Source organism: Cherax quadricarinatus, unplaced genomic scaffold (assembly GCF_038502225.1).
Source record: "Cherax quadricarinatus isolate ZL_2023a unplaced genomic scaffold, ASM3850222v1 Contig153, whole genome shotgun sequence".
Classification (NCBI taxonomy): Eukaryota; Metazoa; Arthropoda; class Malacostraca; order Decapoda; family Parastacidae; genus Cherax; species Cherax quadricarinatus.
The window spans coordinates 19,224-40,276 of record NW_027195179.1 but is presented as its reverse complement, the minus strand read 5'-3'; the positions used below and the strand labels follow the sequence as shown (position 1 = coordinate 40,276).

General features: G+C 36.8%; 1 protein-coding gene across 3 annotated transcripts in view; it reads left to right on the top strand.

Annotated features, from left to right (window-relative positions):
* LOC128686632 (Adenosine deaminase acting on RNA) overlaps window positions 1-19,921 on the top strand; it is a 60,006-nt gene extending 40,085 nt beyond the window's left edge. Inside the window, exons 5-6 of one of the 3 annotated variants that reach the window (XM_070080116.1) lie at window positions 5,624-5,858; window positions 19,735-19,921. In XM_070080116.1, the coding sequence (XP_069936217.1) occupies window positions 5,624-5,858; window positions 19,735-19,895 (396 nt within the window). In that variant the 3' untranslated portion in view covers window positions 19,896-19,921. The remainder of the gene's footprint in view (window positions 1-5,623; window positions 5,859-19,734) is intronic. The other 2 variants (XM_070080117.1, XM_070080115.1) reach the window with 2 other exon arrangements.
* Window positions 19,922-21,053: the final 1,132 nt, after the last annotated feature.

The following is a 21,053-nucleotide window of genomic DNA, read 5'->3' as shown; positions in this document are numbered from 1 at the left end:
TTAAAATGTTATCATGTAGCTTCTCACTTGTAAAGAGAATACAGGTATTTAGCACTTATATAACACTTAAAATATTTATTAATGAAAGGAGTGTTGACTTTGAGGTTGCACTTTTTTCAATTTGCATTTAGTGGTTGATTAGATAGAGTAATTACATATTTTTATTAACACAATCATCTCCCACCAGAGCAGGGTGACCCAAAGAAAACAACATGTCATTATTCATTCAATTGCCATCTTTCCAGGAGTGGATTGACATTCACAGTTGCATCACCCTCTAACTGCAGTATTCCCTCCCTGCTCACCAGTTGTCTCCATTCACTCCTAACACTTACATATACCTGCTGGATTCTCAAGCTTCTACAAGTCAAATCCTCTCTTACCTCTGTTCCTCAGACAACCCCTACCCATTCCTCTGATCTTCCACCCTATTTATATACCCACTTTGTCAACTTATTCCACTCTATCCTTTCTACATGTTCAGATCACCTCAACCCCTCTTTGGCACTTAGAATTTTACTCAGAATTATACCCTTTGTGACCTGCATCCCCTCTTAATATCTGCGCTCCAAATTCTCTGCATGACATTCACACCACACATTGCTCTCAAACATGACATCTTTGCTGCCTCTAGTCTCTTTGCTGCAGCTTTCAAAACTCATGCCTCACTCATGAAAGTGTTGGTACCACTATACCATAGATAACCTTTTCTTTCCACTAATTCTCAACATACCACCTACCTTCTTCCCTTCCTCTATTTTATTGTTCACGTCTTTCCTAAACCCATCTGGCATGCCCACTCCCAGATGTCTAAATACATCCATTTTCTTCATACTCTCTCCAGTCTGATATTCAATATCATTGCTTAGACTTTTTTATTTCACTCATCATCTTGCTTTTTTTCTACAGTTACTTTTAATTCTTCTTTTGCATACTCTTCCAAATTCATTCACTAGCCTTTTAACTTTAAACCAGTCATCAGAAAAGAGCAACTTGGATAGCTTCCACTCTATATCAGATCCAACATTATTCACTCACACACCCGTTCCCAACACGCTAGCATTCTCTTCTATCACATCCTTGTCTGAATATTTTAAACAACTGTGGTGACATTGTGCATCCTTTTCTACAGTCCATTTACAGGAAAATAGTACTTCTCCGTCCTACTCTAAGCTTAGCCTCACGCTCAGCATAAAAGTTCATACATAATTTTAGTAACCCACAACCTATTCTTTACATTTGCAACACCTGCCACATTGTTTTCCTATCCACATTATCAATTTTTTTTTCTAGATCCACAAGTACAACAAACAGCTCTTCACTCTTAAATACTGCTCATACGTGCTTCAATGAAAACACTTGGTCTACACATTGTTCTTTCAACAAACTGACACAATACATGCTGCCCAAAGGACATTTATCCCATATAAGGAAATTAGATTGAATAGAAATGACCCCAGATGGATGAATAATAGGCTCAAATATCTTTTAGGACAGAAGAAAGGAATTTATAGGCGTATCAAAAGAGGTGAGGGTCATCTTATGAATCAATATATTGACATTAAGAGGGACGTTAAAAAGGGGATAAAAAAAGCTAAACAGGACTATGAAATTAAAGTTGCTAGGGATATGAAAACTAACCCAAAAGGTTTTTTACAGGTTTATAGAACAAAAGTTAGAGATAAGATAGGTCCCTTTAAAAATAACTAGTCATCTCACTAACAAGGAGAATGAAATGTGCTCTGTTCTTAATAATTATTTTCTCTCGGTTTTCACTCAGGAAGACAGTGACGATATCCCAGTAATTAATTTTTGTAGTGGGCTTGAAGATGATAAATTATGCAATATCGCAGTCACTAGCGAAATGGTTATCAAACAGATAGATCGGTTAAAGCAAAATAAATCCCCGGGCCCTGATGAACTGTTTTCAAGGGTTCTTAAAGAGTGTAAAGTGGAACTCTGTGAACCTTTAACTAATATTTTTAATTTATCTCTTCAAACAGGTGTAGTGCCTGATATGTGGAAGATGGCTAATGTAATTCCTAATTTTCAAAGCAGGGAACAAGTCGTTACCGTCAAATTACCGCCCAATAAGCCTAACCTCAGTTGTAGCCAAATTACTAGAGTCAATTATAGCTAATAATATAAGAAGCCATCTCAATAGGCATAATTTGATTAATGATACTCAACATGGTTTCACCAGGGGCCGTTCCTGCCTAACTAATTTATTAACCACCTTCAGCAAAGCTTTTGCGGCCGTTGATCAGGATAAAGAATTCGATATTGTTTATTTAGATTTTAGTAAGGCTTTTGATAGAGTACCACATCAGAGACTGTTGAAGAAAGTGGCTGCTCATGGCATTGGGGGAAAAATGCTGTCATGGATCGAGTCATGGCTCATTAATAGGAAGCAGAGAGTGTGCGTAAATGGGGTTAAATCTGAGTGGGGATCTGTAACAAGTGGCATTCCGCAGGGATCAGTTTTAGGCCCATTGTTGTTTATAATATAAACGACCTTGACGAGGGAATTACTAGTGACAAGCAAATTTGCTTATGACACGAAGATAGGTAGGATAATCGATTCAGACGTTGATGTCTCACAACTTCAGGAGGATTTAAACAAACTCAGTTAGTGGTCAGAAAAGTGGCAGATGCAGTTCAATGTAGATAAATGTAAAGTTCTAAAGCTCGGAAATGTCCATAACCTTAGCACTTACCAGCTTAATAATGTTGAACTTAGCCATATAGAATGCGAAAAGGATTTGGGGGTTATGGTAAGCAGCAACCTTAAACCAAGACAGCAGTGCCTAAGCGTGCGTAATAAAGCAAATCGATTGCTGGGATTTATATCTTATATCAAGAAGTGTAAGCAACAGAAGTCCAGCGGTTATACTTCAGCTTTATACATGTTTAGTAAGGCCTCACCTAGATTATGCAGCTCAGTTCTGGTCTCCATATTACAGAATGGATATAAATTCGTTAGAAAACATTCAGCGTAGAATGACTAAATTAATACATAGCATTAGAAATCTTCCTTATGAAGAAAGATTGAAGACCCTTAAATTACATTCACTTGTTAGACGAAGAATGAGGGGAGACATGATTGAAGTGTATAAGTGGAAGATGGGTATTAATACGGGGGATATTAGTATCTTGAGGATATCTCTCTAGGAGAGAACCCGCAGTAATGGATTCAAATTGGACAAGTTTAGATTTAGAAGGGATGTAGGAAAGTATTGGTTTGGAAATAGGGTAGTTGATGAGTGGAACAGTCTACCTAGTTGGGTTATTGAGGCTAAAACCTTGGGTAGTTTCAAATATAGGTTGGATAAATACACGAGTGAGAGGGGTTAGATTTGAATGGGACTTGCATATGAGAGTGAATAGAGTTATCAGAGCTTATTTCTTGGGTGGCATTGAAAATTAGGTTGGGCAAATGAACCATACCCCGGCCGGGGTATGGTTTGTTTGCAATCGTGTCATTACGATTTCGTGTGTCATGTTGGGCAAATGTTTTGTTAGTGGGATGGATTGTAAAGGACCTGTCAAGTATGGGTCAATAGGCCTGTTGTAGTGTTCCTCCTTTCTTATGTTCTTAAATCCCACTGAGGCAGGGTGGCCCAAAAAGAAAAGCAAAAGTTTCTCTTTTTAACCTTAGTAAAGTATACAGGAGAAAGGGGTTACTAGCCCCTTTCTCCTGGCATGTTAATCGCCTCTTATGACACGCAAGGCTTACAGAGGAAGAATTCTGTTCCACTACCCAATGGAGATAAGAGGAAATAAACAAGAACAAGAACTAGTAAGAAAACAGAAGAAAACCCAAAGGGGTGTGTATATATATGCTTGTACATGTATGTGTAGTGTGACCTAAGTGTAAGTAGAAGTAGCAAGACATACCTGAAATCTTGCATGTTTATGAGACAGAAAAAAGACACCAGCAATCCTACCATCATGTAAAACAATTACAGGCTTTCATTTTACACTCACTTGGCAGGACAGTAGTACTTCTCTGGGTGGTTGCTGTCTACCAACCTACTACCTAGGGTCTACTACATCTACCCTTCATAAATCCTCCTTACTCTTATAGTCTTACTTTGTGTGGCTTATAACCTTTTCAGTAATATTTTTACAGTAAACTTTATCTGGTATACTCAAGCTTTTATCTCTTCTACAGTTATTAGTTTATCATGTCCCCATTTCCCTTATATATTGGACAAACTTGCCAGGCACCCCAACATTATAGATATTGTTTAGCTGACATACTTAGAAGCATTCCAAATTTTGTTAAATGGTGACAAAGTAAAGCATATTTTTTGTATATGATTTCAAGTCAGGATATGTATCATGGTTTTGCTGAATAAATAAAATTTCAATGACCACTAGTATTTTTTTTAATGAAGTGTAGCATCTTAAAATGAGTTTGTTGAAATATAAGAAGAGAGGATTAGTTGCCCAGAAAGGATGGAAAAGTTGTATTGGAAGGGAGGGTTAATTAAATGATAGTGTGGATAAAAGTAACAATAAAAAAATAATGTAAATCAGTTACACCTATCTAATTGTAATAATTCACATATCCTATAGCATCTTGAAGTTACTGTACCACTTCCCTAGCAACATCTCCACAGCAGTCTCGGTTCTGTTTAATGGGCTACTGAGTGTGTATAGTAATATATCTTTGGATATATTTGTCGTTAAAGAGTGCCTCCTGTTGATTGTTATCAACACTATATCATTTCTGAAGCCCTGCTTTTGATCACTCCTCTCTAATACCATCAAGATTTTTAGTTTATTTAAATTATTGTATGTAGAAATTTCATGTTTTCATTATAGTAAATAATTGTATTGTTGTATCATTAAGAAGTTCCTTTATGCATAAGAAGCAGGTGCAATATTATGCAGAATCTATAAAGATATATTTACTTCCATTCCTTAAGCTGTGGTATATTCAAAAGTTGCCTTAGAAATGTTGAAAATTTTAAAAAAATTTGAGGAGTATCTTAGTCTAGTTATTGTCGTTTAGATTACTTAGCTGTGAATATAGAGAAGGGAAAAGGTACAAGAGAATTGAATTGAAATGGAATTGTTTTGCAAGGAAGTTGGCATTTCAAGAAAAGAAACCAATAAGAGAGAATGGACTGTGATTATGACTGTTTACAATTTTTAAATATATTGTATGAATTGCTTCACATTCCCTAGTATCTGATTCTGAAATTGTTTCCCACATTGGATTGATGCAGAGTCTTAAGTGGATTCTCATTCTTCCTCTTGCTTGAAGGTTCGTTATTGCTTTCACTAGTATAGTGCATAGCCTCTGAATAGTTGAGCATTTGTGAATGATTTTGTTCTTTCTGAATAGTTGTGAGCATTTGTGAATGATTTTGTGTTTCTCATTGTACTGTACATATATCTAACTTCTTTAGTCCTTTTAAAATATTTCTCTAAATTTTAGGGTTTTCAACATTTTTGCCTTTCCTTTTTCTTTGTGCCCCTGCTCAGTCAAACCCATGCTGATGGGGGCTGTATATTTGTTGGTTGCAAAAGTGGTGGCGTGAAGCCTGGTGCCAAATTTTATTTCGGTTCGGCCATTGTGCCGTCTTAAGGGTGCCAGTGCTATGGCTTACAGGAGGTGACATCTACAAGACCGACGACAACAACAGTGGACTCTTCTCCGGGTTCCAGCACTCCTCCTTCAACATCATCTCCCTCAGGACCATCACAAACTTCGAAGAACCCCATTATGCTCTTAAATGAGTTAAGACAGGGTGTGGAGTATATGTTAAAACAAGAGTCTGGAGATCCTCATTCCAAGACTTTCACATACCAAGTTACTGTGGATGGACAGTTGTTTGAAGGCACAGGTATGATAGTCTGTATTTTACCATTATATTTTGAAGGGTAATGTTTGATTCATGTTTGTGTATCTAATTGTTATCTAATGATAATTTCCTTTAAAAGGCTGTCCATGACAGAAAAGCTCCCTGATCACCCTGTTTTAAATTGATTTGATTTTTTCGTCCTTCAGATTGATTAATATTGATAAACTTGGATATGTGTGTGTGTGCGTGTGCATGTGCGTGTGTGTGTGTGTGTGTGCAAACTGCATTTGTCTCTTTTTTTTTTTTTTTTTTTTTTTTTTCAAGATCTGACCCAGGTATAGATTTTTTTTATCTTGTGGTCACATTCCTTGTTTAGCTACAGAGACCAAAAAATCTAACTCATACAGTCTTTCCTTATTAAATCAACATTTGGCTCCATCAATATTCACAGCTTTCATTTTACTCAGTATTTGGATAGGTGAGGGTTCCACAGTGGCACTGTTCTGAATTAGTGGCTGATACGTGAAGTTCCTTGGTAGGTATATTGTTTAGATTTATGAGGGCCATATAAATGTTTGCCAGATTTGTATGAACTGGTGTTATTCTGTTATTCAGGGAACTTGTTTTGTGTACTACTATAGGCTTTTTTTCTTGAATTCCATGTGTTGTTTTCTTCCAAGTGGTACTCTTTGCTCTTGTATCCTTTCTCGAGTTCCCAGTTTTATTACACTTTCTGGAGTTCTTTCTGCGGTGTTTTCTTTTTTTTTTTTTTCTGTTTCTAACTGTTTCCCGCTGAGGCAGTGACCAAAAAATGGAACCGTTTTCAACATCACTCATTCTCAAATTGCTTACTATAATATAGCACAGTCTATCATTCTCATATTTCTTACAACTGTCCAGTACAGTATTTGGCACATCTTTGTTTTTACTACCTTTTTTTGGGCCATCCAGCCATCTCCCACCGAGGCTGGGTGACCCAAAAAAGAAAGATACACTTTCACCATCATTCACACATAATCACTGTCTTTGCAGAGGTGCCCAGATATGACAGCTTAAAATATTAAGATACAGTAGACCCCCGGTTTTCATCCTTAATCTGTTCCAGAGGTTGGCTGAAATCTGAAATGGACGAAAGCCGAAGTAATATTTCTCATAAGAAATAATTTAAATTCAATTAATCCGTTTCAAACACCCAAAAATATTAACAAAAAATAAATTTTATAGAGAATAGCTATAGTGTTGCAGCTCTTCAGTGGTTAGCTCTTCCCTGTGGTTGTCCACCAACTCTTCCACATCCTGGCCACTCGCATCTAACCCCATGGACTTCCTCAAAGCCACAATAGATTCCACAGCAGGCATAGGGTTGTCAAGTTTACACTAACTTATATTAAGTTAGTAATAGAACTAGGCATTAAAAAATGATAAAAAGCAAAGTACATACACAGTACATTCATTACTTACCTTAAAATATTTGTAGTCTTTATGTAGGGCGAGAGGTGAGTAGCATTTATTTGTAGTCCCAGGTGGATTAGTCCGCCTAGGCTATACCTACTGGCTACATACACTGCGGCCCACAGCCATATAATTACCATTGACATACCATGTTCACCGATTTTAATAGTTTCTAACAACTACCTTAGATGCCATCATAAACAAAAGGGAGAAGTAATGAATAATTCATGCCAAGAATTGTAAACAAAAGCGGAGTGGGGGAGTGACTGGGCCAGACGCAGATTCGTATACGTTTTCTCTAACGCTGGTACAGAAAAAGTGTAACGTTTTGCCTCCACTGACTCGCCCCTTGATGGCATATAAAGATTGCACGTTTATATGCTATGTAACGTGTTTCTTGTATAATTTTGAAGAGGATATCATAGATGGATTAGTGAAAATGTCTATATTAACGTAATATAAGACATTTAATGTGCCCAAGAGTGAGTCACGAACGTATGAGCAGCCCAAGCGCACATGTCTGGTATCAACGATTTCCGAGTGGATGTAATAAACCCGGGGGAAATTTCGCAGAAAAAAGTGCTTGAAATTCGGATTGTATGATTTCCGCACCAGATGAAAACCAGGGTTCCACTGCACTTACGATGTTAAGGTTAGGAATAACATGTTACTAGGCAAATCAATGGAAAGGCGATAATGAAAATTTTTTCAGTATCAGTTGCAGTAGAGACTACCTATAGCAACTGGAAGTTTATATGGTGAATTATATACAGTATTTATCATTAAAGGGCCTTGGGTCACAATTCTGAAGTGTATTCTGTATCTGTCTTCTTTCTTCCAACACACTGACTTATCCCACCGAGGAGGGGTGGCTTAAAATGAAAAACTAAAGTTTCTCCTTTTACATTTAGTAATATATACAGGAGAAGGGGCTACTAGCTCCTTGCTCCCAACATTTTAGTCTCCTCTTACGACGCACATGGCTTATGGAGGAAGAATGCTGTTCCACTTCCCCATGGAGATGAGAGGAAATAAACAAGAACAAGAACTAGAAAGAAAATAGAAGAAAACCCAAAGGGGTGTGTATATATATACAGTAGACCGTCATTTAACACGGTAATTACGTTACTGAAAATGCTGTGTTAGGTAAAAAAAACGTATGAGATGAACTGAAGAACTTAAGGGAAAAATAGGGTTACATTCCTGAGAGCCCCAAAAAAGTTAAACAACTTTTTTTTAGGCCTCCACATCTTACTAAAATAAAAGTGAATATGTAATTGTAGTTCATTGTTGTGATGTATTATGTTGTTTTTACTGCTTAAGACTACAAATGTAACAAAAGTAATAGTATTTCTTACCTTAAATTGTGGGTGCTGGTGTTTGTGGATGATTGTGAAGAGTGTGGAGAGTTAATGCTGTGGCCCTACTGGACTGAGGTGGATGGTAGAGGTTCTGGTACTGAAGTTGATGGTTGTACTGGAGTGTCTAACTTTGTCATTCAGTCAGTCATGTCATTCAGTCAGTCAAGTCGATCAGTAAGTCAGTCAGTCACACAAACTTACGTTTACCTCTTTTTATGTGTACAAAGTAACACTTCATTATGGCCACAGGTTATATCTTGTCTAATATCTTTGTTTCCTTCGTTAATTCTAAGACTTAAGTGCTTACATCTTTTCTTGCCGCTTTGAGCAACACTGGTATGCCTACTGGGTGTTATGATTGCTTGGCAGATACAAGATGTAGCAATTAAAAGATCAATACACAATCACAAGCTTGTAGCAGAGAAGTTGGACTGGACACGTATGAAGTATGAATGCTGGGGTGGTGTCGGGGGGATGATGGCTGGGGACGGCGGGAGGTCTCCCCCTCTGATCCACAACAAGGCGGCCACTTGAGGAAAAGGGCAGTTTGTTTTCCTTCCCCCAAACTGAACCATGTTAAATTCATCTTACGACGTGTTACATAAATTGTGCTGCAATTCTTCGATCGTGCTATACCCAAATCATGCCAAATAAACTCGTGCTAAATGACAGTCTACTGTATGCTTGTACATGCATGTGTAGTGTGACCCAAGTGTAAGTAGAAGCAGCAAGATGTACCTGAAATCTTTCATGTTTATGAGACAGATAAGACACCAGCAATCCTACCACTTGGCAGGACTGTAGTACCTCCCTGTGACTTTCTGCAGTGGTAACAGCAAAAATATTTTAACATTTGCAGCAAATTGCTGCTGCTTTCAGATGTCCTCAACATCTTGGGTATTCCAGCTTGTTCTGCCAGTGGGCATTCGTGTTGTAATACAGGCTTTTATAGGAAATAATGACAAGTTCTGACCATGCAGGTTGATGTTAGTAATAGATAATCGTGTATGAAGTCTGGTCAGCTATCAGCACTGTCCTTAGCCTCTTCTCTGAACTGTTTATTACTAATATCAATAAATTAGTTGTAGATATTTAGATCTTTTTAAGTGCACATAGTAAAAAAAAGAGTGGGTGAGATATTAACAAATTTTGTTGAAAATAAGAAAAAGTTTTGGAGTGAGATTAACAAGTTAAGAAAGCCTAGAGAACAAATGGATTTGTCAGTTAAAAAGAGGAGAGGAGAGTTATTAAATGGAGAGTTAGAGGTATTGGGAAGATGGAGGGAATATTTTGAGGAATTGTTAAATGTTGATGAAGATAGGGAAGCTGTGATTTCGTGTATAGGGCAAGGAGGAATAACATCTTGTAGGAGTGAGGAAGAACCAGTTGTGAGTGTGGGGGAAGTTCGTGAGGCAGTAGGTAAAATGAAAGGGGGTAAGGCAGCCGGGATGGATGGGATAAAGATAGAAATGTTAAAAGCAGGTGGGGATATAGTTTTGGAGTGGTTGGTGCAATTATTTAATAAATGTATGGAAGAGGGTAAGGTACCTAGGGATTGGCAAAGAGCATGCATAGTTCCTTTGTATAAAGGCAAAGGGGATAAAAGAGAGTGTAAAATTTATAGGGGGATAAGTCTGCTGAGTATACCTGGTAAAGTGTATGGTAGAGTTATTATTGAAAGAATTAAGAGTAAGACGGAGAATAGGATAGCAGATGAACAAGGAGGCTTTAGGAAAGGTAGGGGGTGTGTGGACCAGGTGTTTACAGTGAAACATATAAGTGAACAGTATTTAGATAAGGCTAAAGAGGTCTTTGTGGCATTTATGGATTTGGAAAAGGTGTATGACAGGGTGGATAGGGGGGCAATGTGGCAGATGTTGCAAGTGTATGGTGTAGGAGGTAGGTTACTGAAAGCAGTGAAGAGTTTTTACGAGGATAGTGAGGCTCAAGTTAGAGTATGTAGGAAAGAAGGAAATTATTTCCCAATAAAAGTAGGCCTTAGATAAGGATGTGTGATGTCACCGTGGTTGTTTAATATATTTATACATGGGGTTGTAAGAGAAGTAAATGCGAGGGTCTTGGCAAGAGGCGTGGAGTTAAAAGATAAAGAATCACACACAAAGTGGGAGTTGTCACAGCTGCTCTTTGCGGATGACACTGTGCTCTTGGGAGATTCTGAGGAGAAGTTGCAGAGATTGGTGGATGAATTTGGTAGGGTGTGCAAAAGAAGAAAATTAAAAGTGAATACAGGAAAGAGTAAGGTTATGAGGATAACAAAAAGATTAGGTGATGAAAGATTGAATATCAGATTGGAGGGAGAGAGTATGGAGGAGGTGAATGTATTCAGATATTTGGGAGTGGACGTGTCAGCGGATGGGTCTATGAAAGATGAGGTGAATCGTAGAAGTGATGAGGGGAAAAGAGTGAGTGGTGCACTTAGGGGTCTGTGGAGACAAAGAACTTTGTCCTTGGAGGCAAAGAGGGGAATGTATGAGAGTATAGTTTTACCAACGCTCTTATATGGGTGTGAAGCATGGGTGATGAATGTTGCAGCGAGGAGAAGGCTGGAGGCAGTGGAGATGTCATGTCTGAGGGCAATGTGTGGTGTGAATATAATGCAGAGAATTCGTAGTTTGGAAGTTAGGAGGAGGTGCGGGATTACCAAAACTGTTGTCCAGAGGGCTGAGGAAGGGTTTTTGAGGTGGTTCGGACATGTAGAGAGAATGGAGCGAAACAGAATGACTTCAAGAGTGTATCAGTCTGTAGTGGAAGGAAGGCGGGGTAGGGGTCGGCCTAGGAAAGGTTGGAGAGAGGGGGTAAAGGAGGTTTTGTGTGCGAGGGGCTTTGACTTCCAGCAGGTATGCATGAGCGTGTTTGATAGGAGTGAATGGAGACAAATGGTTTTTAATACTTGATGTGCTGTTGGAGTGTGAGCAAAGTAACATTTATGAAGGGGTTCAGGGAAACCGGCAGGCCGGACTTGAGTCCTGGAGATGGGAAGTACAGTGCCTGCACTCTGAAGGAGAGGTGTTAATGTTGCAGTTTAAAAACTGTAGTGTAAAGCACCCTTCTGGCAAGACAGTGTTGAAGTGAATGATGGTGAAAGTTTTTCTTTTTCGGGCCACCCTGCCTTGGTGGGAATCGGCCAGTGTGATAATAAAAAAAGGTACAGGAAGGCCCCGCTTTACGGCGTTCCGCTAATACGGTCATTTCAAATTATGACCAAAACTCGCTATACGGCTCCCCCCACCTGACTTTCTAATACGGTCACGGCGCCCCATCCTGTTTGTTTACATTCTTCGTGAGCTCAGTAAGCACTAAGTCTCTCCATTTTGTCTGGAAACTCCAAAATTTCAAATGTTTTTAAAAGTTATTTCATATTTTATATATACTCTGATAATTATACTTATGTATACCTGTACTTAAATAAACTTACATACTGTGCTGGCATGCAGGTACACATTAAAATCAGTAAGTGTCTTATGTCTCCAGACGTCATATTAGTAATGATAATAATAATCATCGAGTCTCATTTAAATGTTGTATATTACGTTAAATACACATTTTCATTAATCCATCTATGATATTTTTTCAAAATTATATAATAAACACGATACATAACATAAAAAGATGATAAATACACCCCACAATAGAATAAATAAACATAAATATGAGATGTGGTAGCAGACGACTTGCACAAGTGACGCCATATTAGAAATGCTAATAATAATAATAATAATAATAATAATAATAATAATAATAATAATAATAATAATCACCGAGTCTCATTAAATGTTGTATATTACGTTAATATACACATTTTCATTAATCCATCCATGATATTTTTTTCAAAATTATATAATAAACACGATACATAACATAAAAAGATGATAAATACACCCTACAATAGAATAAATAAACATAAATATGAGATGTGGTAGCCAGATAACTTGTACAAGTTATGCCAAGAATAACATTTTCTCTAATCTAACATAAGAGAAAATGTGTTACTGGGGGTAACTGTAGAAAATTATTCCTTTCGTATGTATGTAAGTAAGTTTATTCAGGTATACACAAATACAGTTACATAGATTATCATACATAACAACATATGTGTAGAGAACCTAGGATAACCCAAAAAAGTCAGAGTGACTTATTTCCATTGCCTTCACTCAGAGCATCATTTCTTCTCAAAATGATGTTACATGAGAATGGGAGTGTTCTTCTTTATTTATTCTACCGTATCAATGTAGAGACAACCTGTACACAATGTAACTTGTACACAAACCAGACGTGTACACTTTGTTTACAAAACTTACCTTCGCTTGGTTTGTTTACATAACTCTGCGCCTGTCCTCTCTCATGCACTCATTCTTTCTCTCTCTCATTTATTCATTTTATCTCATTTACTTACTCCTGACCCAACATTAAGACTACAAATATTTTAAGGTAAGTAATGAGTGAACTGTAAATACATTTTATCGCTCTGGGATGCTTAAATGTAATAGAATATTATGTGTAGGTGGGTTGGCCTGGTATGGTAGCCCGGCTGACTACCATACATACCACACTTGATTTTTTACAATAAATACTACTCATCTCACCCTATATTTTAAGGTAAGTAATGAGTGAACTGTATATACATTTTATTGCTCTGGGATGCTTAAATATCATAGAATTGTATGTGTGGGTGGGGTGGCCTGGTATGGTAGCCTGGCATGGTAGCCTGGCTGACTACCATACATACCACACTTGATTTCTTACAATAAATACTACTTGTCTCACCCTAGATTAAGACTATAAATATTTTAAGGTAAGTAATGAGTGCACTATGTGTGTATTGTACTATTTTATTGTTTTTTGATGCCTGGTTCTATTGCTAACATAATATATGTTAGTGTAAACTTGTTACCTAGTGTTTGTATGCATTTGTAAGTGGAAAAAAAGGGTGTTCCACTTTATGGCGGTTTCCGCTTTACGGCGGTAGCCTGGAACCTAACCAGCCGTATAAGTGGGGCCTTCCTGTATTACTAAACCATAAATTGAAGTTATGGGCAGTGTAGTACAGTACTTTATTTTGGAAGTGAGTAAAGATTCTGTTTGGAATTAACTGAGATGTGTTCATTTTATATGGGGGTAACAATTTGAATTGAAGTTTATTTTATTAGCAAACATCTGTGCACATTTGTTGTACAAATCAGTAATTCTTTGCAAAGGAGTACATTATCACATTTTAGATGACCCTTGTATGGTTAGCATTTCCTGCAAATCTGGCAAAGAAATGTAAGCATATCTTCATAGCTGTGAAATACTGTGCATTAAAAATACTGCTGAGGAGTATACTAAGCTATACTTAAATTATTTTCTGCATAAATTAGATATAAAGTTCAAGTCGGTTTTACCATAGTCCTGATGAATTGGAAAGTCAGTGTTAATGTTATTGTGATTGTACTGTTTTTAATTGGATGGCAGAGAATTTTTATTGTAACCCTTTCAAGGTCGACAGGTCCTCTCCTAAACTTGTTCTCAGGGTCGGAAACTTTAAAAAAAAAAAAATCTTATGAAATGATAGAGAATCTTTTCCTGATCATAATCACACCAAAATTATGAAATTTGATGGAGAACTTACGGAATTATGCTCTCGCGATCAAATAGCGATCAAAGTGGGCGATTTCGCCCACTTTGATCCCTATTTTCAGCCAATTCTAATGTACCAGTCGACAGAAATCATAACTATTTCACTAGAACTCCAATTTTTCTAACGAATGAGTGCAAGAAACCACCCATTTACCAATTTCGACTATCCAATAAAGTGGTCAGAAATTGGCAATTTTGCCAATTTCACACAAATTTCAAAAGATGCCAATTTCCAAATAGGGTCCAGAATAAACAAGAAAGACATTCCTGGCACTAAAATAACATTTCCTCTGTTCATTAGTCATGTCCCCAGGCCTCACACATTTCTTTTGCTTTCCACTTTGAATTTTTATTCTCACAAAAAAATAGATTTACTGTTATGGAGACTACTGCATTAGTGTAGAAATGGTATAAATAATATCATCACAGTTGTGAAAGAATGTTAGACTCTCCAGTTGACATGTATTGGACCAAATTTCAAAGTGCGCACCAGTGTCCAGTGTGTGGAGGTAATAAAACAAAAATTATGAAATTTGATGGAAAATTGACAAAATTATGCTCTTGCGAATTTTGATGTGTTGGCGATATTTATGCATCGGTGATTTTGCTGATGCAAAATCAATTGAGCACAAGAAATCGCCAGCTCAACTGTTTCAACTACAAAATAGTGATTGGAAATTGTAATTTGGCCAATTTAGTGCAAAGTTCCAAATACAGTGGACCCCCGGTTAACGATATTTTTTCACTCCAGAAGTATGTTCAGGTGCCAGTACTGACCGAATTTGTTCCCATAAGAAATATTGTGAAGTAGATTAGTCCATTTCAGACCCCCAAACATACACGTACAAACGCACTTACATAAATACACTTACATAATTGGTCGCATTCGGAGGTAATCGTTATGCGGGGGTCCACTGTATTTCAATTTCAAAATAGGGTCCAGAATAAACAATACAGGCATTCCTGGCACTAAACTAACATTTCCTCTGTTCATTAGTTACATTTTCAGGCTTGACAAATGAATTCCATTTTGATTTTTAATTTGCATAGTGAATTTTTATTCAAACCAAAAAATAGAAGATTTACTGTCATGCAATATTGTAATAATTGTATAAATAATATCAGCACATTTGTGAACGTATATTAGACCCACCAGGTGGCGTGTATTAGATGTGAGGTCATTTGTTTACTCTTGAACATCGGCAAAAATTTAACATTCCCGCTACTTTGAGCTCAGTTTTAAGCCATTTTCAGTACTAAAACCAATCAAAATCATCTGTATTTCTGTAAAATATCTTCCATTCTATTAAATGAGACCAAGAAATCGCAAATACAACTATAAAAAACACATGGAAAAAACAGTGCAAAGTCGCTGTTTTAATTGAAAATTACGGTCTCTGTTTTTTTTCTATTATGCACTGTGTGCTGCAGGATTTGTTTTATGTGGTGCATACATAGCATATAGATGTATTCTCTCATATCTAGGCCCAAATTTACCGCTCACAGCTTATCAGAGTGAGCTGAGCTCATGGCGTAGATCTATGGTTTGGACCCTCAACGTAAAGCCACAGATCTATGGCACGGACCCTGAAAGGGTTGAAGCAGAAACACGGTCAGAGTTTTTTTTTTTTTTCATTATGCACTGTGTGCTACAGAATTTTTTTTATACTGTGCACACTGACTACATAGACCCATTCTTTCATATGTAGGCCTACCAGCTTTCTCTCACAAGATTTGAAGGCACTAGAATTTATACATACTAGTACGGCACCAACCCTGGCTCCAACCCTGAAAGGGTTTAATTAACCCTTTGACTGTTTTTGACGAGCCAGTGTTTTTGACTTATTTATACTCCAAAATTCTAGCGGCTTCAAATCAAGCGGGAGAAAGCTGGTAGGCCCACATGTGAGAGAATGGGTCTGTGTGGTCAGTGTACGCAGTATAAAAAGAATCCTGCAGCACGCAGTGCATAATGAGAAAAAAAAACTCCGACTGTGTTTTTGGATTAAAACGCCGAATTTGAGGTGTATTTTCGTATAGTATGCAGTATATGGTTGTATTCTCGTTTTCTTGGTTGCATTTGATAAAACAGGAAACCTATTACAGAAATAGAGATGATTTTGATTGGTTTCACGATAAAAAAGACCTTGAAATTGAGCTCAAAGTAGTGGAAATATTTGATTTTTTGCCGATGTTCAAGAGTAAACAAATGACATCATTGTCCAATAAGTGTCCAGCTAGCCAATCTAATATGCAGTCACGAATGGGTTGATGTTATTTATACAATTATTACAATAATGCAGTAGTCTGCATAACAGTAAATCTTCTATTTTTTGTGTGAATAAAAATTCAAAACAGAAAGCAAAAGTAATATAAAAGGGGCCTGGAGACATGACTGATGAACAGAGAAAATGTTATTTTAGTGCTAGAAATGTCTGCATTGTTCATTCTGGGCACTATTTTGAAATACATAGGCATCTTTTTTTTAACTTACATGAAATTGGCCAAATTGCTAATTTCTAAACACTTTGATTAGTTGAAATCAGTAAATGGGCCACCAGGCCCAGTGGCCTGGTGGCTAAAGCTCCCGCTTCACACATGGAGGGCCCGGGTTCGATTCCTGGTGGGTGGAAACATTTTGACGCGTTTCCTTATACCTGTTGTCCTGTTCACCTAGCAGCAAATAGGTACCTGGGTGTTAGTCGACTGGCGTGGGTCGCATCGTGGGGGACAAGATTGAGGACCCCAATGGAAATAAGTTAGAAAGTCCTTGAAGACGCACTAACTTTCTTGGGTTATCCTGGGTGGCTAACCCTCAGGGGTTAAAAATACGAATGAAATCTTATCGTAACAAATGGAGTTCTAAAGAAATATCTTTGAGTTTGGTTGACTGGAACACCAGAATTGGCCGAAAATAGGGCTCAAATTGGGTGAAATTGCCGATGCGTACCTTCTCGAGAGCATAATTCCGCAAGTTTTCAATCAAATTTCGAACTTTTGGTGTCATTATTATTGGGAAAGGATCCCCTATCATTTCAGATTTTTTTTTTTAATTCTTCGACACAGAGCAAGTTTTAGAACAGGGGTCTCGACAGTCAGAGGGTTAACACAGATAGACTGTGTGTAACATTCGATACTTGAATCTATGTAATATTCTGATAGATTAGTTTGCATGGTTGCTCAGGTAAGACTTGAAATAAAGTATAAACTATAATTAATGCTCAGTACATTATTGAACAATTTAAGCCTGTAGTTGATGTAGGAATGAATAAATTTGATATACATACTTGAGGTGCAGTATGATTGTTTTTGTATAATTAAATAACAGTTTATAGAAGGGATTATATTATAGGAAAGGGAGTGATATAAGTAGATGATTTTACTACTGGGGAAACATGCATGGAGACAAGACAGCCACCTTTAAGAACTTTTTTAAATTTGAATGTGAATTGTGGAGGCTTTTGGTTACTTCTGATAAGCTGTTTTATTTTTTAAGTATTTTACATTAGTGTGTGTGCATAAATTGAGTTGCACTTGGGGCATGTTGGATATGGTTATTAGTTGATTTATAGGCACAGATCTTGATTTTGAGTTTTGCATTGAGCAGGAGGTAAATTAGGGTCTATGTTTCCAATTAATTTTGCTAAAACTTTCCTAGGTGTATCTTGTATTTTTATCTTGATATAAGATTTCACTTTAATCAGAGAAAGAGAAAGAGATTTAAATCAACAAATAGTATAGTAGGATATTACAGGTACATCTTGCCAGATAATCCATTTTACAGGACTAACAGAGGTTAAGTAATAATAACTGAACAATACACCTCTGACCCACTAATTATACATGTCCATTGTCTCTAAAGCACCAAGGTTTATTTTGGTAATTAATGTAATTACAAAACTAGTACTCTGGAGCTAATCTTTTGAGACATTTCACTAAAGTGAAGTTGTTTCCTGTGCTTTGAACTATACTTATGTGATTTCCCATGTGTCAAATAGTCGTATACTCTTCCTCCATAATGAACGTGCATTGTTCAAGGCCTTGGATTAAGTCACCTGACAAGTCAACTTATTAGATATTACTATTAACAAGTTTGCAGCTACACCACTGACTCTTGCATCTTTCTTAGAAGCCATAGCAGGGGTTAAATGTAAGCAAAATAAAGCTAGAATTGTCCAAAATCAAGGGATCATTTCCGTCAACTTCAGTGTAAACTATACAAGTGAACACCTACACACTGCCATCTGTGGCCACCCAGTAAACTAGTCTGGCAGTCCTGGTAATTTCAGATGCCCTCATAATTTTGTCCGGACCCAGAGGTGCTGGACCATCACTTACTGAAAGATTGTTGGTGTACCTGTATTAGTGAGTGCTAGATAATGTAGATAATATGTAGCATTTTGAATGCTAGAATAGTTGGTGAAAAACTAAATTTAGTATTTTAATTTAAATACAAATCTTATTGAAGATTGAGAAACATATGCAACACATGAAAATCTATATTAAAGAAACGTTTTGCCACGCAGTGGCTTCATCAGTCCAATATGTTACACGAGTATCTCAATCTTCAACTTGTTGGTTTTCAAACCATTTGTCACAAATTAATTAATAGGAAGAGAATGGATGAATAAACTTCAGTAATGCCAGGAAAGTGATTGGAAACATATTTATCAGTTTCAGTATTTCTTTAATTGCTTAGCACACTTAAAATGCACAATTGTTCAACCTGAATATTTTCCTTATGCACCTGCATTGTTCAGAATCTAATTAAATCTGCCAAAAAGAATGACTTGTGGGTTTGAAACTTCTTTATTCTCAAATCTTACTATTAATTTTTAGTTTTATTTCACTGTTTTACTAATTGTGTCTGCTGTTTCTAATCATTTCACTTTCTTTGTATATTTTTAATTAATTCTGCTCTTGTTGTTTTTACATCTTTAAAAATTCTATATTTAACATTTTGTTATGCATTAACCTACTAATGGCTAAGGTTTATTTTCTTATTTGTAGCTTGTTTTTACAACCAATTAAACCTTTTGTTTGCCTTACCAAATTCTTAAATATCCACCCCAGTTCTCTTCAGTTTTTGTAATGTGATTTATCTATAATTGTCTTCTCTTCTTTTCTCTGCTTTGGTTGTTTTTGAAAGATAACTACAAGGGTTGGTACTCTACTATGGAATACATATTCTTGTACAAGATACTTCAAGCATTGCATTAGGCTTGATATATACATGATCCCTGCTGTGTGGATCATGATATTGATAATGAAATAAATCCTTTAGTCTCAAAGTTGCCCTTCATTAATGTGTGTGTGTGTGTGTGTGTGTGTGTGTGTGTGTGTGTGTGTGTGTCTGTCTGTCTGTCTGTCTGTCTGTCTGTCTGTCTCTGTTTGTGTCTTCAAACAAAAGTAACTATTTTTTTAATTTTTTATCATTCCAATAATATTGGTTAATTCATCATCCACAGGTAACAGCAAGAAGTTGGCTAAAGCTGCTGCTGCCCGCCAGGCTTTAAGCAAACTGTATGGAGTTATTGCTTCAACACCTAACTCTGTTCTTCATATGCCTATCTCTAACATGCCAAACATCCACATGCCTCAAACAATAGCAGACAAGATTGCCAAGTAAGTATGATAGAATAGCTGCATATAAATAATTACTCTAGAGTGAAATGTCCAATAAGACCTCTCCATATTGTGTATGTCTGCTTAATTGGCATGTCAGTTTTCTTTGTTGTACTTGCATGTTTGTCTCTTCCATTCTAAGTTCTTTTATCTTAGTTGTGACAAGTGTCTTTGTTTTATCACCATACAGTGCATCTCTTCTGATAATTATAGTGTTCTAGGTGTCCTTTTTTTAACACTATATCAAGTATTTTTATTTTAATACTGTGTCAGGTGTCTTTCTTTCAGCACTGTGCCATGTATCTTTGTTTACCTAGCAATTTAAGTATAAAGATCAAATTACTACTTGGTTTTATCTTTGCACCAGATTTAAATAACTGATAATTAGTTTGTTGTTATTATTGTATGTCTCTCAACACATCGGCCGTATCCCACCGAGGTTATTGTATGTATTCTCAACTATTCTCCTTGTGGAAGTGGAACAGAATTCTTCCTCCGTAAGCCATGCGTGTCGTAAGGGGCGACTAAAATGCTGGGAGCAAGGGGCTAGTAACCCCTTCTCCTGTTTACATTACTAGAGTTAAAAAGATAAACTTTTGTTTTTCCTTTTGGGCCACCCTGCTTTGGTGGGATATGGCCAGTTTGTTGAAAGAAAGATGATGATTCTCAACTATCCCATATATAAATACAGAATTGTACAAACTTGAACATCAATTTATAATTGGTTTTGTACTTATATTTTTAGTGTATGCATGTTAGAATTTTTATGTATAAATATATATTTTTGGGCCTTAAACTCTGCTCAACATTCTGACGAATTAGCAGAGCATCACAATTCATTGTAGTGCTAATATTCCCTAGTCTGTAACTGATTTCATCAACAATATGAACAACACACTTCTCATACCAACAATAACTAAACCAACCAGGCTCACTGAGACAAGTGCAACCATAATAGACCACATATGGACCAATATACTAGCCCCCCTTAGATCAGGGATAATCACAGACAGCACTACAGACCACTACCCTACCTTCCTCTTGACAAACATTAGTAAACCACCACTGGAATACAACAAAGTTTCATTTAGACTCCATGACGAGGCCTCAATAAGGAATTTCACAGCTGACCTAGAGACTGTTGACTGGCCTACAGAATTCT